Genomic DNA, 20,857 nt, shown 5'->3' on the forward strand with positions numbered 1-20,857 from the left:
AGTGTAGAGGGGAAAGGAGAGAGGGTGGTACAATGTATCTCTTTTGACAATGAGATACAGCTATAGATGGCTTTCTCAACCTCCCCTCAGTAGGAACTCCCACAAATGCACAGAGGACTCTTCCATGTTAAGGAAGTGGCGGAGGCAAATGAGGTTCCCCTGATCTAAACTTTAATGTATACTTCTATCTTTTATCAATATTTCAGTAGAAATCTGGAGTCCAGTGTTTCACATTAGAATGCACCACATAGTTCTCATTAAGATCCCAAAATGGACTGTATTCTCCATGACACAGGTCTTCTTTTCTTCTTCATCTGAGTTATTAAAGTAGATGTGCTGAGTTTTTGCCACAAGTATCTGCTATCACAAGAAGACTGCATCATGTAAAACTGACAAGTAAAACGACTTTGTGGGGACTTTCTCACAACAAATTAAGTTAAAAAAAAACATCTCGGAGATGAAGGACATAGAATTGGAAAATGAAGGACATCCATGCTAATGGTTTTTATATTTTCAATTAAAGGAACAATTTAAAACTGATGCCCAAAGTTACAAATTTACAAAAGATCTAACCTGGTGGGATAACTTAGTTTATGCCAACAATGATCATATGATTTCCAAAATATATAAAATGTTATTACAAATAAGAATGGCAAATGTACAAATTAAACAATGTATGATTAAATGGGAGAGAAATTTTGGATACAATATTGACTATGATGTTTGGGAAAGAATGTGGACCAAAGGGCTGAAATTTACTTTAAATTACAATTTAAAAGATTTTTTTAATAAAATGATGTATATGTGGTACATCACTCCGGACAAAATATCCAAAATGTTTCAGAATACTTCAAATGTCTGCTGGAAGTGTAAAAAAGAAACAGGAACATTTTATCATATGTGGTGGACTTGTAAAAAGGCGAAAAAAATTTGGACATCTATACACAATATAATTTGTAAAATGTTGACTAAAGAAATTGATAGAACACCGGAACTCTATTTATTGGGCATCATGGATAAGGATTTGGAACATAAACATGGAAAACTTTTACGATATTTGATCACCACAGCTAGAATTACGTATGCATCAAAGTGGAAGGAAGAACTGACCCCCTCAATGGAAGAATGGACATTTAAATCCCTGGATCTGGCGCAGATGGCAAAACTTATGGACCAGTTAAATGACAAAAACGTGGAAGATTTTCAAAATGACTGGACCCCTTTTTTCAACTATGTAGAATCGACCCAAAAAATTAATATGAATGTGTAAAATATATAAATATAATACAAGATGTAAATATTATGTATTTGACTCATATAATCTTAATAGAACTGTAGAATTATTGAAACCAAATTAGCAAATTGTAAAAAGAAATTATTTAGTTAAGGTATAAAATTGTACTACTTAGGGAGTTGGAAATCCATTTTTTTTTAAAAACTTCTTTTTCTTCTTCTTCCTTCTCTTTTCCTTTTTCCTTTTCTCTTGTTTTTGTATTTTATGTTTATCGTTGATATGTTATTGTCTGTCTGTATTATTTGTGTAAACAATTTAATAAAGACTACTTTAAAAAAAAGTTAAAAAAAAAATCTCGGGAAGCCCTTCAGTCACTCACGCCCTGGTCATCTTCCATATGGACTACTATGGATTGGTGGACTGGTGTAATATAAATAGCTTAGTTCTAAATGCTGAAAAAACGAAGGAGATTATCATCGATTTTAGAAAGAACCAGTGCAGCCATACACCACTCTTTATTAATGACATAGCTATGGAGTCAGTTAGTAGCGTTAGGTTCCTGGGAGTGCAGATAACGAATAGTCTGACTTGGTCTCTTGATACTGCATCATTGGTAAAAGGGGCACAGCAGTGTTTGCATTTTCTGCGCCGGATGAGGAAAGCACATCTTCCACCTCCCATCCTCCTTACTTTCTACAGAGGCACTATAGAGAGTGTATTGACCAACTGTATTTCTATTTGGTTTGGAGGCTGTAGTGCCTCTGATAAGAAGTCTGTGCAGAAGGTGGTGAGGATAGCAGAGAGGATAATTGGGATTTCACTTCCTCCCATTCAGGATATAGAGTATACATGATGTCTGTCTAGAGCCTGAAATATTGTCAGTGACCCCTCCCACCCTCATTGTGGCTTGTTCTCCTCGTTACCCTCTGGGAAAAGGTTCCACTGTATTCAATGCAGACCAGCTAGATTAGGTAATAGTTTTGTCCCCTGGGCTATTAGACTCTGAACTCTTAATAATCCCCTCTTACTTCATTGTGGTACATGTTGTATGTAGGACCGTGATATTTATTAAGGATAATGATTAGGGGAGTGGAATGGTATATTATAGTAATTATTTTTTGTGAGCCAATTGCAACGAAATTTCATTTTAATGTGCACCTTGATGTATAGTGGAATGACAATAAAAGTTTAGTCTAGTCTAGTCTAGTCTAGTCTGCTGCAATGTGCTTTACATGGGGCTACCCTTGAAAAGTATCCAGAAGGTGCAGCTGGTGCAGAATGTGGCGGTGCTGGTGGTTATGGGTGCCTCTAGGGCTGCGCATGTAATGCCTCTGCTGCGCGAGCTGCATTGGGTGCCGTGTGCTTCCAGGTCCAATTCAAGGTGTTGGTTATGACCTTCAAAGCCCTTAATGGCATGGGCCCAGGTTGCCTGAGGAACCATCTCATCCCAATTACATTGACCCGTCCAACCTGGTCAGGCAGGAAGGGCATGCTGCAGACCCCGTTGGTTAAAGAATTCCGACTGGTGTGGTCAAGAAGAGCCTTTTCTGCCATTTCCCCTGCCCTGTGGAACATCTTGCCCCCTGAGCTAAGGCTGGCCCCCACTCTTCTGGCCTTCAGGAAGAGTGTCAAGACCCAGCTCTGCCATCTAGCTTGGGCATCCAAGAGTGATAGGCAGCCCTGGAGGTTGGTGGCTTGAGGATGCTCTCTCTGCCTTTTAGTTTCCCTCTTTTACCTTCTTCTATTTTTGTACTTTTTCTAGTTCTATAATGGTTTTATAACTTTTATTTGTAAACCTCCCAGAGTCACTTTTATAGTGAGATGGGCGGTGTATAAATTTAATAATAAAAATAATAATAAAAAAAATCTCAGCGACTGACAGATGATGCCAAATGCCAATTCTAGATTCTAGAGTTTGCATTGCATTCCTGCCAAAATTACTAATTTGCATCTCAAAGAACACACAGTAAGGAAAACTGAAGAAAAGGTTTTGCTGCATTCCATGGGAGCCATATCTAAACCTGCTATTTTCAAATGCATATTTATTGGATGTAAAACAGCAATGCTGGCTGTGGGCCCTAATAGGAAACAATCATGACACCTAGTTAAAACAAAAATGAAACAAGACAATATATCTGCAAAGCAAAACTTTAAACATTGCTTATTTATAAAGGTTGCCAGCTTTGCAAATACACGTTTATAAAAAAAGACTTGCACAGATCTTTAGGCAGAGAAAGTCCTCTCATGCAGTTGTGGAAACCTGAGAATGAGGAAACAGGCAGCAAATCGTATGCTGGCTTGTAGTAAAATTGCAGCTTTCCTGTATCAGGTGCTCTCTACATGTGCTGGGCTGCAGCTCTCAGAATGCCACATATGCAATTCAGGAAAGGCAGCTACAGAGATAAGCTGATTATATGTTAGCAAGAACTGGACAGGAACTGGCTGAAGGGGATACATGGACAATTATTTTTTCTATTTATTTCTGATATGAGCTGTAAAATTTTTAACACATTGTATTTTTAAAAAGCATAAGCAGTTCATTTTTGTTCCTGTGGCTTTTGGCAGATGGCAAATGCCCTTACTTCTGCAAACTCAGGAAAACAGGCAGTGGGAACAAGGCAGGCCACAGAACCCTATACCCCGAGGTCATGGCTGAGCCATGCTGGTTCTCCTCTCTGCACTGTATTTTCTCTAGAGAAAAAGGACAAGATCTCCCAGTATTCGTTCCTATTCCTCTGGCAACCCCTTCCCCTCATTTCTAAAGTCAACAGGACAGTCAACCTAAGGAAGGCAAAGAAGAAAAGGTTGAGGAAGGTGTAAGTGACGAACAGTTTAGAACAGCTCAGTCATGCTGGTTGGAGTATTCTGGGAGTTGAAGTCCACACATCTTAAAGTTTCCAAGTTTGAGAAACCCTGAGCTAAATGAACTGACAGACAGACAGAGATGAAGGAAAATATGTTCAGTTGGTTAACTGAGAGGAGGCAAAGTCGAGGACAGGAAGTAAAGTAAGAATGGAATAGGAGGCTGAAGGAGCCCTCTTCTCCTTTTAGTGTTGTGTTTCTTGCCACCAAAACCACATTGTACACTATTATATACTGCTATTAGAACACGGTTTGAGTGAATCATATGAATAATCCCTAATAATGAAAAAGAGCAAATGGAGGTGAATTAAAATTGTATCTTTATGACACAGTAATACAAGTAGTCCTTGACTTCTGACCATTTGTTCAGCCGCTGTTCAAAGTTACAGCGGCGCTGAAGAAAGGGACTTACAACCAGTCCGCGAAGTTACAGCCGTTGTGGCACTCCTGCAATCACGTGATCAAAATTTCAGCACTTGGCAGTCCGACCGCACTTACAACTGCAGGGGCACTTCAACTCCCCCCACCTGCCTATTTCCCACATCTATGCCCTTTGGGTCCCCTGCACTCTGCGGCCCCTGCCGCCCTAGCTAACCTTCTCCATCTTCTTGCTCCTGCTGCTAACCAAGCGTGCCCGGCCTGGCCCTTCACAAGGCAGCTACTGGCCGCAGAAGGCTTTCTTCGCGAGGTTGCATACTGAAGTTTCCTCTAAAAGGAGAAGAGGGCTACCATTCAAGAAGTGGAAGGAAGATTGATGTTAATACAGGAAATAGTACTGCTGGTTTATCAACTGCTTTCTGCAATACTACATCAGAACAGTGTTTAAAATTTAACATACAATAATTATACAGAATAATTTTACAGCACTTTAAAGTTAACCAATTTATGACTGAGTATTAAAGTTGTACGGCACTTTGGATTCAGTGAAAACAAATTCTTTGAGCAGGCAGAGATGCAAATGGCTGTGTTTTGAGAATACTTAAAAGATGACCAGTAAACTACTCAGAATTAAGAATTCCCTTAATGCATTTCACCATCTCACAAGAGAGACCAGCAAAAGCCAAGTTACTGCAGCATCACAGTTCATGCTAACCCATCAAATAAATGACAACCACAAATTGGTCTGTTTATTTAAGCAATTGTAAAGAGCCCTTTGATAACAAAGCTTTCTAGAAAATATTAAAATAATTATAAAAACAAAACTCAAGGTAGCAATTTTGTTAAATGCTTGTGAGCAGTTAAGACTGAGGTACTGTCTTTAGTAGATTAGTTCAAATGCATGCTGTCCCTCATTTATAGCCATAATCCAGCATGGTAAGAATTGGCAATTCACTCTTGAATTGCTACTGACACGTTATTTTCCTTGTGGAAGGAATAAATATAGCCTCACTAAATCTAGTGAACCAAAAATCAAAACTAGGAGAAGGCCTAAATTACAGTGAATGCACATTGCATAAATGTACATTGTATAAATGCATCATTTATATAGCAGTCTGTCTAACAAACTGTAAATCAATACAATGAATTGCATCCATCAAGTTCATTTACTGCCTCATTAATATTTTGACTCCTAATCCATCTGCTTCTGTATCTTTCCTTCCTACAAGCCTGTCAGAACACCACGTAGACTAAAAAACACATCTGACATAACAAAATGTTTTCTAATTCTTTTTTCTTTTCATTCTTCATCATCTTCCTAAGTTATTAATATCTAAAAATCAAATGTACATCACATATTTAATCTCATACAATACTACCCCACTATAACAGTTTATGCTGTTAAGTTAGAAATGCTTTATCTAACTATAGAAAGCAATTTGTCTAACCTTTAGCAAAATGTATTGCCATTAGAATTCCAAATCCCTTGGGTATATAGAGATATCAGCACGAACATTATCATGCTAAGATTATTGTGTTAACCACAGCACTGTTTTATCAGGCAGGTGTGGTCTTAGCATGGGTATAAGTTGTTTCTTTAGGTGTCAAAAAGAATCTTACACAGGCTTGGTTCACACATTACATTAAACTATATGTTTTCCATAGTTTACTGAACAAGGCACAGTTTGATGAATTCACACAATAGAATCTATAAACCAGCATGACTGGGCTCATACAACATGCTGTTAAAACCAAATGGACTGCATTCTGGTTTATAATGACATTATAGTACCAGACTACAGAAATACCACCATCTTGATGCTCCTAAAGATTTAAATCTTCTATGTATTAACATTCAGTGACATTAGGTGATGAGAATGTCTTCTGAACATCTGACGCAACTAGTGCTCCCCCACAAGGTTATTTGGCATTTTCAAATTTAAACAATAGAAGTTCTTGGATTTTAAAAATCCGAGATTCATTTTTAAATAACTAATTTGTTCCCTTTGTTGTCAGCTTCCATACTTTGTTAAATAGGCTGCAATGTTCTATAGAACAGTGTTTTTCAACTTTAAGATGTGTGGCTGAGGAATTCTGGGAGTGGAAGTCCACACATCTTAAAGTTGCCAAGGTTGAAAAACACTGTTCTATAGTAACTTGATGCCTAACCCACCTTGATGCCAACCATTATAGTTTGGAATGAGACACCAGAAACACCCCAAGTAAATGGCCCAAAACCCCTGAATGCCCATTCAACATAATAGCCAGATTTTGAATGAGCGGTTGAAAATAATGGGAAAAGATCCTAACTGGCAATACATACATAAAGGCTTTCCAACAGCATACTAATACCCAAGGTGGAATTCATGAAGTGGGGCTTACTCCCAAGTAATTGGGTCTAAAACTGCAGCTAAAGGCCAGTGGCAGAACCGCTAAAGTGAACCAAATATCCATTTAGGGCAGCGTTTCTCAAACTCAGCAACTTTAACTTTATAGTTATAATTGTTCTTGGCTGATACACGCACACACACAGTATATATTATGCTTGGATTTGGTTTTAACTGATTTTGTGATTGTTCACCAGCCAGAGTCATTTGTCTGAGATGGGCAGGTACAGACATGAAATGAAATGAAATGAAATAAATACATAAATAAATAAATAATAAAATATTTTTAAGATGTGTGGACTTCAGCTCCCAGGATTCCCCAGCCAGCATGGCTGACTAGGGAATTCTGGGAGTTAAAGTCCACACATCTTCAAGTTGGCAAGTTTGAGAAACACTGAATTAGGGTAATTCGCCTGCCCAGAATTTAAGTTGCTCTTGGAATAAATACCTCCGCGCGACAGAGGACAACAGCAGTAACTGCATCCATGGCCCTCTACTGACTTTGCAGATTCGGCAAACAAGTTGCGCAGGCCGAGTCAGTCTTCACTCTCCCAAGGCGTGGGCAGACGGTTCACGAAGGCTCCTCCCGCCTTGCCCGGTTCTAGGTGCCGTTGGCAGCTCCAACTCGACAGTGAGCGAATCGCGGCGACGTGGAGCATGGCGGAGTCGCAGCTGCTTTGCCTGGAGGATACTCACGTGAACGAACGGGTCAGCGAACACAATCCGCGATACTACTACAGCGAGGAGCAACGGCGGGCACTGGAGGTCCTCGTAGCCAACGGGGAGGAAGCGTACAAATCGCACCTGAAGAAAGAGCAGCTGCCCGACTTCCTTGCCAGCCGGGAGTTGGAGTCCTTGCGGGGCGGCTGGCGTGCTTACGATGCCCACCTGGAGAGTGGCGAAACGGTCACCGGACCCTCGGGAAAACCTCTGTCGCTGTCTTACTGGCCCGAACGCTCCGACACGGAGATCCCCCCGCTGGACATGGGGTGGACCCATAACTCTTTCTACCGGGGAGCCACGCGCCTGGCTATGTACACGCACCCGCGCAAGGAAGACGAGGCGCCTCACGTCAAGCAAGTGGTGCGTGAAACGATCCAGCAAGCGAAGAAGGTGGGTAGTTCGCCTTCGCGCCTTTCAGATCTGAGGGCAGCTCCCCAGCCAGGGCCAGCGAAATCCTCTGCTCTGCGACCTACAGGGACGTGTGAGCTAAGTTGCCCCCTGATTCCTCCAACTGAGCAGGGGATCTTCCTTTCCTCCACAGGCGCGGACTCTGCCTCTCTAAAAGTACCGGCTGCGCTCGTTTGCACCTCGCGGTAAATCGAAATGTCGTTTATTCAGTTTCAGCGGGTTGTGCCAACCCAGCCGTTGTGATTAAAGTACAGCTGCATAAACTATGACGTACGCGGGTCTGTGCAGCAACCTATTGTGGGGCATCTATAGAAAGTTTTATTTAGACTGACAAAACAAGCTGAATGACTCTTGTTCCAGATCTTGTGCACTAAAGTTCCTTCTCTGATAAACCAGCACTTTATCGTTTTGCTGCTTAAAGCTAACTAAGGACTCTGTTTGTTTTAAAGAAGGTCACCTAATTTGCATCGGGAAGGAGCTTAAAGATAATGGCTCATCTTGTGAAAAACCCAACTCTATGAACAAGCCCCAACATGTTCTTTGAAGTGATCTGTGTTTTCTAACTTTTCAACTGCAATTTTTTAATGATCCCATGCAAGTTTCTCTCAGTATCAATATGCACTCACTCTAAATTTAGCTTTTAAAAAGTTAGGTCAATCATTTTAACGATAACAATGTGCAATCCATTGTCCTTATGCATTCAAACCAAGTTGAACTGAATGGTAATGACATTATGAGCTCACAGATTGGGTCCAGTATTCTTTTAATTTATTCAAACTTGCTTTTATCCCTTTCTTCTGAAAGCTCAGGTTATCGTATATTGCCCATAAGAACTTTACAGGATAGAAATGATACCTTCCAAGAACATTTAATTGGGATTTATCCCACCAAGTGAGAGCATCTGGCTGATCTTGTCTGGGCTCAGGAAATAAACAGGATCAAGCCTGGTTAGTACTTGGTTAGTAAACCACTAAGTGATCTCAGGGCTGTAGAGTAGACTGGGAAGTTAGTAAACATTCTAGAAGAAGTTAAAAGTTCTCCCTGAATCTAGTACTCTAGCACTTCACCATGATTGCTTCTCTTTTAGGATTTTGGGCAAGATGATCTTGGCAATGTTTTAGTTAGGGTGACAAAAATGTCATTAAATATTAAAACAGCTTTTAAGTTCATTAGGCTGCTTATTGACAAAGCAAGCTTTATGTAGAAACTATAAAGCCTGGATTAAATAGATTTTGTGTTAGGCCGTACTAGGTGTTACAGAAGTACCAAGGGATGTTTGAACAAAGACACAATGGCTGTGTTTACACAGCACATCCACAAGGTAGCCTAATGTATTTTGAGAACCAGGCAGTATGGTAATTATTTGGCAGAAGTGTTTGTACCAAGAAATTGGGCAGTAAAACTTGGTTAAATTAACCATGGCTAAGTTTGTCATACCAAGTCAAAGAAATAATCTCATTTGCTATTTCTGAAAAAAAAATCAGTTATTGAGATCTGTTTCCACAGTTTGAATATGTATGTTTTGGATTGTGTTATGCATGTAGTCAAGGATAGACCTATTTTATTGTTAGTCCTTCCTTAGGCCATATTCTTAACTCTTCTTAAATACTATGGTTAGACTTTTTTTTAAGTTAATATACTCAGCCAGTCTCCAGCAAAGGATCGTTACCTTGTTGTGGTGCTGTAGCTTGAGCACCCCAATGATGCCATGAGCTAAACCGTGAAGGGCCACCCAAGACGGGAAGGTCATGACAGAGAGGTCAGACTAAATGCGATCCCTGGGGAAGGTAATGGCAACCCACCCCAGTATTCTTGCCGTGAAAACTAAATGGATCAGTACAACCAGAGATATGTCAGTATACCATCGGAAGATGAGACCCCCAGGTCGGAAGATGGTCAAAATGCTACTGGGGAGAAACAGAGGATGAGTTCAACTAGCCCCAGACGTGATGACGCAGCTAGCTCAAAGCCGAAAGGACGGCTAGCGGCCAACGGTGCTGGTGGTGAACGGCGAATCCGATGTTCTAAGGATCAACACACCATTGGAACCTGGAATGTAAGATCTATGAGCCAGGGCAAATTGGATGTGGTTATTGGTGAGATGTCAAGATTAAAGATAGACATTTTGGGCGTCAGTGAACTGAACTGGACTGGAATGGGCCACTTCACATCAAATGACCACCAGATCTACTACTGTGGACAAGAGGACCACAGAAGAAATGGAGTAGCCTTCATAATTAATAGTAAACTAGCTAAAGTAGTGCTTGGATACAATCCAAAAAACGATAGAATGATCTCAATTCGAATTCAGGGCAAGCCATCTAACATCACAGTGATCCAGATATACGCCCCAACCACAGATGCTGAAGAAGCTGAAGTAGAGCAGTTCTATAAGGATCTGCAGCACCTACTGGACAACGGGCCTAAAAGAGACATTATTTTCATCACAGGAGACTGAAATGCTAAGGTGGGCAGTCAGATGACACCTGGAATTACAGGTAAGCATGGCCTGGGAGAACAAAATGAAGCAGGACATAGGCTGATAGAATTTTGCCAAGACAACTCAGTCTACATAACAAACACTCTCTTCCAACAACCTAAGAGACAGCTTTATACATGGACTTCCCCAGATGGACAACACCGAAATCAGATTGACTACATCCTTTGCAGCCAAAGGTGGCGGACATCTATACAGTCGGTAAAAACAAGACCTGGAGCTGACTGTAGTTCCGATCACGAACTTCTTATTGCACAATTTAGGATCAGACTAAAGAGATTAGGGAACACAAATCAGCTAGATTTATCAGCTCACTAATATTCCTAAGGAATATGCAGTGGAGGTGAAGAATAGATTTAAGGGACTGGACTTAGTAGATAGGATCCCGGAAGAACTATGGACAGAAGTTTGCAACATTGTTCAGGAGGCGGCAACAAAATACATCCCTAAGAAAGAGAAAACCAAGAAGGCAAAATGGCTGTCTGCTGAGACATTAGAAGTAGCCCAAGAAAGAAGGAAAGCAAAAGGCAACAATGATAGGGGGAGATATGCCCAATTAAATGCAAAATTCCAGAGGTTAGCCAGAAGAGATAAGGAATTATTTTTAAACAAGCAATGCGCGGAAGTGGAAGAAGACAATAGAATAGGAAGGACAAGAGACCTCTTCCAGAAAATTAGAAACATTGGAGGTAAATTCCAGGCAAAAATGGGTATCATCAAAAACAAAGATGGCAAGGACCTAACAGAAGAAGAAGAGATCAAGAAAAGGTGGCAAGAATATACAGAAGACCTGTATAGGAAGGATAACAATATCGGGGATAGCTTTGACGGTGTGGTCAGAGAGCTAGAGCCAGACATCCTGAAGAGTGAGGTTGAATGGGCCTTAAGAAGCATTGCTAATAACAAGGCAGCAGGAGACAAGAGCATCCCAGCTGAACTGTTCAAAATCTTGCGAGATGATGCTGTCAAGGTAATGCATGCTATATGCCAGCAAATTTGGAAAACACAAGAATGGCCATCAGACTGGAAAAAATCAACTTATATCCCCATACCAAAAAAGGGAAACACTAAAGAATGTTCAAACTATTGAACAGTGGCACTCATTTCACATGCCAGTAAGGTAATGCTCAAGATCCTGCAAGGTAGACTTCAGCAATTCATGGAGCGGGAATTGCCAGATGTACAATCTGGGTTTAGAAAAGGCAGAGGAACTAGGTACCAAATTGCCAATATCCGCTGGATAATAGAAAAAGCCAGGGAGTTTCAGAAAAACATCTATTTCTGTTTTATTGACTATTCTAAAGCCTTTGACTGTGTGGACCATAACAAATTGTGGCAAGTTCTTAGTGGTATGGGGATACCAAGTCATCTTGTCTGCCTCCTGAAGAATCTGTATAACGACCAAGCAGCAACAGTAAGAACAGACCACGGAACAATGGACTGGTTTCAGATTGGGAAAGGAGTACAGCAGGGCTGTATACTCTCACCCTACCTATTCAACTTGTATGCAGAATACATCATGCGACATGCTGGGCTTGAGGAATCCAAGGCTGGAGTTAAAATCGCTGGAAGAAACATTAACAATCTCAGATATGCAGATGATACCACTTTGATGGCTGAAAGCGAAGAGGAACTGAGGAGCCTTATGATGGTGAAAGAAGAAAGTGCAAAAGCTGGCTTGCAGCTAAACCTGAAAAAAACCAAGATTATGGCAACCAGCTTGATTGATTAACTGGCAAATAGAGGGAGAAAATGTAGAAGCAGTGAAAGACTTTGTATTTCTAGGTTCGAAGATTACTGCCGATGCTGACTGCTGTCAGGAAATCAGAAGACGCTTAATCCTTGGGAGAAGAGCAATGACAAATCTCAATAAAATAGCAGAGACATCACGCTGACAAGAAAGGTCCGCATAGTTAAAGCAATGGTGTTCCCCGTAGTAACATATGGCTGCGAGAGCTGGACCATAAGGAAGGCTGAGGGAAGATAGATGCTTTGGAACAGTGGTGTTGGAGGAAAATTCTGAGAGTGCCTTGGACTGCAAGAAGATCAAACCAGTCCATCCTCCAGGAAATAAAGCCAGACTGCTCACTTGAGGGAATGATATTAAAGGCAAAACTGAAATACTTTGGCCACATAATGAGAAGACAAGACACCCTGGAGAAGATGCTGATGCTAGGGAGAGTGGAAGGCAAAAGGAAGAGGGGCCGACCAAGGGCAAGGTGGATAGATATTCTAGAGGTGACGGACTCGTCCCTGGGGGAGCTGGGGGTGTTGATGACTGACAGGAAGCTCTGGCGTGGGCTGGTCCATGAAGTCATGAAGAGTCGGAAGCGACTGAACGAATAAACAACAACAACATACTCAGCCAGTAGTTTGGTTGCCAGTTATCAGTAGTCATGAAAAGCATACAGGAGTTTATGCTGAATGAAGTATAACTTAGAAATGTAAAGGCACGTATCATCTTGAATATGTGTTCAGGAAGCAGAAAAGACAGAAGGCATGGGAAACCAGTTATCTTTTACAATTTCTCACCTTTCTTTATTATTGGTCATGCAAGCTGAAGCTGCTAGGAATATAATCCAGCAACATTTGAGGGACCAAAATGTGCCTAATCCTGATCTACAGGGAAAGGGATGTCTTCTTTAAAAGGTATCTGACAACTTGAAGAATATCCTATTTGTAAACAGCTGTCCTAGATAATTCATTCTTCAAAGCTATCTAAAACAGTATAAGTAGAACCTGAAATCTCAAGGTTGTTTTTTTTTAAGAATTCAGTTTTAATTCTCATTAACCCATTTGAAAACTCTTGGTAGTTAGTTGATTGGCATTATATTAACATGCTATAAGAGAGATTAGAGGTACTATTTCTGAAAGTAATCACCTTGATTGACCAGACTGTCTCCAGACAGAGTCCTGCTGGTCGCGACTCGCTTTCCATTTGTCTCGAATCCTGGCTTTTCTTCTCCAGGTTCAGCCAAAGTCCTTGACTATTGGATCTTCCCATCTCTTTGGAGGTTGGCCAATAGGTCTTTTTACTTCTCTTGGATACCATTCAACAACTGCTGTTGTCCAACGGCCATCTGACATGTGTGTGACATGTCCTGCCCAGCATAGCTTCCGTTTTCGATATTCGACAATGACATCATTTATTCCACTTTGTGTTCTAATCTGGCTGCTTGGGATGTGGTCTTGGAGAGAAACTTTCATAATGGATCTTTCCATAGCCCTTACTACCCTTGAAAGTTCTTCCTCTTCTGCCTTGGTTAGTGACCATGTTTCACTTCCCTATAGCACCACTGATAAGACAGTTGAATTAAAAAGATTAGCACACAGTTTTCTGTTGATCTCATTCTGTAAGACTTCCCTAATGGAGTTGTATCTAGCCCATCCAGGTTTCTTTCTTCTGACCGGTTCTTCTCTTTGATCATTGTTCAATTTTGATTAGCCATCCCAGGTAGACATAGTGGTCAACCTCTTCAATAAGTTCATTCTGAAGCCTCATTTGGAATTTTGGAAGGTTCCCTGTCTGCATATATTTTGTTTTAGTGTGATTCATCTTTAGATTGAATCTGCTTTCGGTGTCAAATTGTCAAAGCATTTTTTGCAGCTTTCGAGCATCCTTTGTGATCAGTACAACATCATCCACAAATCTGAGATGGTTTATCTTCTTTCTCTATTTTAGTTACTGGAAGTAATTCTTAAATTAACTTATAGTGACCTGATTGCTAACCCACAGGGTTTTTTTTTACTAAGTCGCATTTGATAGGGTGTACACATTGTGCTAAGACATCAACTATGGCTTATAGTCCACAATAGCTGGGTTCACATAACATGTTAAACAAGACCAAACAAACTATATGTGGTATGAAGCCTGTTATAAGATTATACTGGGAGTGAATTAGCCAGAGTCACCTTGATCAGGGATTTGAATCCTTGGCTTCCTGCTTCTACAAATAACATTACAGTACAATTTTGCCACTCATGTAATTAGAATTGAAGTTTCTTCATTAAAAGTATGAGTAAAATAGTAAAGTGATCTGTGAACTACAATCATATGCTTGCCTTCTAAACAAGTCCTGTTTATTCAGCATCATGTAAAATAGCTGACCATCACTTATATGTTACATTTTAATCAGCCTTTCACAAAAATTTAGTAAGCACATACACACAGAGGAAAATGAGAATTTTATTCTACTTATATGGCTGTAAGTATGGAGTAAGATATGATAGGTATTCTGGATTAATTCTGGTTTAATTTATTTGATTGTGTAAGATATAATTTAGAAAGCAGTCTTTTACATTTAGAAACTACCATTGTACTCTGTGTTGTATGTATAATTTTTTATTGTTCGTGTATTGAAATTAATATTTCAGAAGGTTGATCTTGTATATTTGTACGTGCAACTAATTCCACTGATTTCAGTGGGATTTCTCCACCTCTATAAATGCAGTTGCCATTGAGTTGGACCCAGTGTTAATGACTTCCAAGGGCATCCTCATGGTGTGCTTGATCCTGTTCATTCAGCTTATCCCTTGTCTTCTCCTACTTTTCTCAAAGACCTTGTGTACTTTCCATTACTCCCTTAAGTTAGCTGCCTGAACCTGCTGTTTCTGAAATCTTCCTGTTCATTTGGCATCTCTCGCTTCATGTCTGCCTCTATTCTTTTTTGTAAGATCTCAGAAAAAATGTTGTTTATATGAGAAATTATGTAATGATGTAATAATTTGTACATTGTCTTGCATCTCCTTCAATATAAATATATGCACCAACTGCCTCTTCTCCTGCAGCTTTAAAGAGTATAGGTATTCCACATGCACCTGGTGTTTTACTATTTGATAGCTGGTCTATTGACAGTTGTGTGTCACTTTCTAGGAGAATAGGTTCCTGAATATATTTTCTTTCTACAAATGTTTACGTCATTCTGTATTCCCTTTTGTAAAGGGTTAGTATAGTATAGGCTTTTCATTTTTTAAATCTTCCATTTTCCTTTTCTTGTTATTTTTCTCTATTGTATTATATTCTTTATTGAAATATATTCCTAGTCCTTTCTTCCTTGATATTGAGCTTGTTTATAGGTTCTAGCAGGGGACTACAGCTATTGTAAAGCATTGATGAAGAATGGTACATTCTATCTGGGATGGTCTACGTTTCTAAATTTTACACCAATAATACATAGTTGGCTCCACAATATTTAGCTGGAAATGTCCCAGCTATGTCAACCCTTTGAGGTAGGCCAGATCAGGAATCAGACTCCACAAGTTTCACAGGAACTATACTTTATTGTTTAAGCTATAGCAATGTAATCTTAAAAACCTGACTGTGTTTCCCTTCCCTCCCTCTTATACCCCGATGAATTAGGGTGGAGCCAATCTGAGTTTCTTTCTGTTTGGTTTTATTTTTTTCCTGGTTCCTGGGTTTAAAGCATGCATTTGTTTTTGTTAAATTTCTGCATAGTTTCTTGAAAATCATCTCCATTGCTCTCTACAGCCTGAGTTACACTTCTAGCTCATCTTGCTTGTTATCATGCTTGTTATCATGCATTAGCATGGAGACATTTAGATAATGGGTTAGACTCCGTGTTGAGTCTCCTTTTTCCTTTATTCCTGTATTTCATTTCTTTGTTAGTTAAATTTGTAATTTCTAAAATACTTGATTTTACTGCTGTGTTCAATCCATTACTTACCAATTCATCACTCATCTGTGATCTTATGATTCCTATTCCCTTGAATTCTAGTTTAAAACCTACCTGATCAGATTAGCCAGCTGTCATCTAAATCTGTACTTTCCTTTATTAGTAAGATGAATTCCATCTATGGGGTTCTTTTGTAGTTCACTCGTTTGTATAGGGTTCCTCAGAGACTAGAGGTTTGAATCAGTTGCCAAAGTCTAGGGGAATGGCCTACTTTGCAGTCATCTTGCTTCTGAAGGTGACATGTTGCTGCACATTCATTCACATCGTTGGAGAAGTTATAAGCTTCACACTGCTACTGTATTCAATGAGTCTTTGTCTTGACAGATGAGGTGCAAGTATGATAACCTGGCCTCCAGTTGATCAGTCTTTGTCTTCAGAACTTAGAAAAGTTCTGCTTTTCTGACACTCTGCTTTGTCTTCTGGGAAAAAAGCTAACATGTCACATCAGTTGAAGGTGACTTCTACAGCTACATTTCTGGCTGTAATGTCTCCCATACACTGTGGAGGAGAAAGATAAGACAAGTTGCCCCTTCACTTATTGAGATGATGCCTATCTTCTGCCCTTGGAAAGCTCCACATGTGGAAACAACCACTGAGAGTCTCCAAACAGGGTGTTTTGAGTGTCGGATGCTAACACCTTATGATTTGCTTGATATAAAGATTCTATGATTCTAAAGCAGGGATTCATTCATTCATTCATTCATGGAATTTGTATGGCTGCCCATCTCACAACAGTAATTTTGGGTGGTGAACAGAAGATTAAAGCCAAAAACCACACCAACAAAATTTATGAAAAGTAGACAGCCAAAACTCATCAGTATAACAACATCTGAGGTCTAAAAAGAATTCCATATTTACAACCAATAACAAGACAACAGCCCAAACAACCAACAGGGCTTGCTTAAGATCCTGGCCCAAATGTCCAAGGGAATAAGATCTTTTATGCCATTATCCAAATGGGAGGTGATTAAGGGATCAGTTGTTGTATAGAGCCTCTCAGTTAAGAAATGGGCACAATTGGCATACAAGGTAAATTTGTACAAAGGCCCTCCTTGCCATGGCTGCCACCTGCTCTTCAAGCAAAAACCATTAGTCCAAGGGGACCCCCCCCAAATTGCACACCATTCAGAGTTACCCCATTCAGAGCTAAAGATGGAAAGTCTACACATGGGAGGGCAGCAAAACCCACAGCCACTTGGTATTGCCAGGGTTGAGTGAAGCGTATTTTCCATGCAGACCCCCACAGCCTCCAGACACTGGGAAAGAAATTTGATGGCATCACTTGCCAATCTGGGGCAGAGATGTATTGTTGGGTATCATCAGCATGCTGATGATACCTTACCCCATGTCAACAGATGACCTCACCCAGTGGCTTCATGTATATGTTTATTTATTTATTTATATTAATTAGAAGCAGGGAGAGTGTTGAGCTATGAAGAAGCTGGGATCTTGGACTTGATCTCTCCTGCCTACCAACATGAATTGGAACTGGTCCTGGAGAAGGAAGGAGATTCATTGCAACACCAGGATTTCTACTACCCTAAGCTGGTCTAATAGGTTCCACGACTGATGGTTTTAAAAGCTGCTGAGAGATCAAGGAGGACATTACCCCATCTCAAGCCTGCCAAAAGTCAAGAAGCACAATCAGTGCTGTCTCTGTGCTACAATAAGATAAATTTAATAACAACAACCATTCACTTCCTTCAAGGCCCTCTAGAGTTGCAAACCAACCACCTTCCCTAGAAAGGGGAGGTTGGAGATTGGACAAAAATTTTCCAGTTCCATTGGGTACAGTGAGGTCTTCTTGAGGAGAGGGACAGCCACCTCTTTTAAGGCAAATGAAGCCATCTCTCCTGCAAAGAAACATTAACCATCACATGGACCCAACCACACATCACCTCCTGGGAGACTTTAATCAACCAGGAGAGACATGGATCTCAAATACAGGTGGCTGAACTCACAGTAATGAGGACCCTGTCCACGTCTTCAGAACTAATAAGAAAGGTCATGCCATAGGACTTGTAAAGTTAGAATGCAACTCTGAGCGAAACAAAGTGACTTTTATCCAATAGATGTGTAGAACTGTATTCACAGTGGTTCTGTAAATGCTTCCTCAGTCTTCCCTTACCTAGGAGGGATCTAGTCACCTTAAACAAGGCCACTGGTCAGCTTTCTGTGGAAATGAAAAAGGCAGAAAAATAGCTATGTTTTGCATAATGAACTGGGAAAATCAGTGGGGGTAGGTAGGTAGGCTGATTGGAAGGAGGAGGGGTGTAGGTGCTCCAAAGATTGGTAGATGTATGTTGGATTGATGATCTTTTAAGACACACACACTTAAGGCTTAAGTTTTCCAAAATAAAAGCTATACCTTATAAATATTACAAAATCAATAAAAGTTAAGGTTTGTGTAGGATTCTTTCTCATTATTTGTGTGCATTTTGTATTCCTAAATTGGTGTTCAGAGAAACCTCAATCTTTTGCCACTTCATTAGTAATAAAAGAGACTTTTAAAAATCAGAATGACTCTGATATGAATATTATATCCTGGGCAGATCATTATGCAGACAGCACAATTAGGGATGTAGGATGCTGCTTTATAGTGAGTCATTTTTAATCTGACTACTTATATTGCCTGCATCTGATAGTGGCTTCCTGCAGTTTTAGGCAGATGACTTTTTCAGCCTTACTTTGGAGCTTTCAGACTGAACCTGGGAATTTCTATATACAAAATATTACTTTCCACTGAGTTGTGATCTTTCTCCATTGATGGTTATTTATTTGCATTTTTATATTTTATGGATCTGCAATGGATATATGAAATCCTTTAATTTTCAGAACATAAAGAAGGCTTTATCTAAGGGTTTCTATCATTTTCCTGATAAACTATATGTGACTTTCATACTGTACAGGCCAGCAGGGAAAGCAATGGATTTAGAGGATATCATGGTAAATATATTAGATTTGGTTAAAGTGACATTACTGTGAAAATATATGATTTATAGCCACAGTCCTATTGGAGTCTGTTTCAAAAATCGCCTCAGGTTAGTTTGTATATTGACCAAACTTGCAGTGCCCATCCTTGGTTCTTTCTTTAATTTAGGAGCAGAAGGACCTAAGTCTTCAGCTTGTTTTCTATAGGGAGTTAACATTTATTCCAAAATGTAATTAGTACTTTGAAAACCAAATCTGTTAAAAGGATGAAAATGTTTACCATAGTATTTTACATGGTAATACAGGTTTTCTTCTGTAGGCTTTTTTTCACCTTGTTGTTTTTCTCTTAGTTCTCGTTCTTCCACGTCTCAATCTGTGCTGTGTCCTTGGAAGGAATGCAATGGAGATAAGCATATCCGTAAAACTAGTATATTATTGCTCTGGAGGAAGACAAATATTGTCCCTGTCTTCAAAAGAATGAAAAGAGAAGACCCACAGGACTACAAGCCAGTCAGTCTGATACTGATACCTGGGAAATTCTAAAGCAGATGATAAAGCAATCAATCTGTAAGCACTTTGATAGCAGTGCAGTGCTTGCTAGAAGTCAGTATGGATTTGTTAAGAACAAGTCTTGCCAGAGTAATTTCATCTCATTTTTTAAATAGGGTAACTTATTTAATAATTTTTGAGAATGCTGTGGATTTAATATATTTTGATCAGCAAAACGTTTTACAAAATATTCCATGACATTTTGATTAGCAACTTAGTTAAATATAGACCGGACAGCATATTTACCAGTTGGAGCACAGCTGGCTTGAAAATTCTATTCAAAAATGCACATCACCGGTTCCTTATCAAATTACAGTGAAAATGCTACAAGATTTAGTCTTGGGCTCTTTATTCTTCAACGTGTTTATTAATGCCTGGATGAAAAGGTAGGGGAAATGCTTATCACATTTGTAGATGACACAAACCTAGGTGTGTTACTGTAAAAGAAAGAAAAATCAAAACTATTTTATTATTTATTTATTTATTCAAATTTTGTTGCTGCCCATCTCCCCCAAAGAGGGACTTCTGAGCGGTTTACAATAAAATTAATACAATAACAATACACGTTAAAATCCCATAAAAATACAAACAAGTTACAAATATAAAATACAATATAAATAAATATGAAATCCAAGTGGTTCTAAAGATTTCAATCCAGTGGGAGGGGCTCTAAGGGGCGAGCCACCCCCAAGAATGGCTACCCACCTTCCCGCCCCAAGAAAGACGGCAGAACCAAGTCTTCAGGGCCTTCCGGAAGGTCAGGAGTGAAGGGGCCTGCCTCACCTCTGGGAGAAAGAGAATTCTAGTTGAATGTTGAACAATAAGAGCAGTTTGACAATTAATTACTGAGGAAATGGTGAGCACTCCTTACTGGATACATTGAATTAAAGGCTGGACATGTCATGAGCACTGATGGTGAGCAGGAGGGGGCCCCTATCCAGGGGGGAAAACGCATGCGTAGTAGTGAGTTGAGCAACCATTCAAAGAGACACAGAACAGACCCGCCTTGACTTTTGGGGTTTATCTGTCTGGGTTTTCCCACGGTTCTTCAATTTGTTAGGATTTTCTGTCTAACGTAGCAGTAATAAAACACTAGAGACCTCGTCTCAGCATGGTTCCTGACTGTTAGGACAGGACAGCCATCCGACAGGGATGCTTTAATTTGGATTCCTGCACCAAACAGCAGATTGACTTG

At 39.9% G+C, this 20,857-nt stretch overlaps 1 protein-coding gene across 1 annotated transcript in view; it reads left to right on the forward strand.

Moving 5' to 3' along the window:
- The first annotated feature begins 7,513 nt into the window (after positions 1–7,513).
- The window catches only part of FAM83F (family with sequence similarity 83 member F), a 28,864-nt gene continuing 15,520 nt past the window's right edge, over positions 7,514–20,857 (forward strand). The window contains exon 1 of the mRNA XM_063308161.1: positions 7,514–7,974. Coding sequence (XP_063164231.1) covers positions 7,519–7,974 — 456 coding nt within the window. The 5' untranslated portion in view covers positions 7,514–7,518. The remainder of the gene's footprint in view (positions 7,975–20,857) is intronic.

Source organism: Candoia aspera, chromosome 7 (genome assembly GCF_035149785.1).
Source record: "Candoia aspera isolate rCanAsp1 chromosome 7, rCanAsp1.hap2, whole genome shotgun sequence".
Classification (NCBI taxonomy): domain Eukaryota; kingdom Metazoa; phylum Chordata; class Lepidosauria; order Squamata; family Boidae; genus Candoia; species Candoia aspera.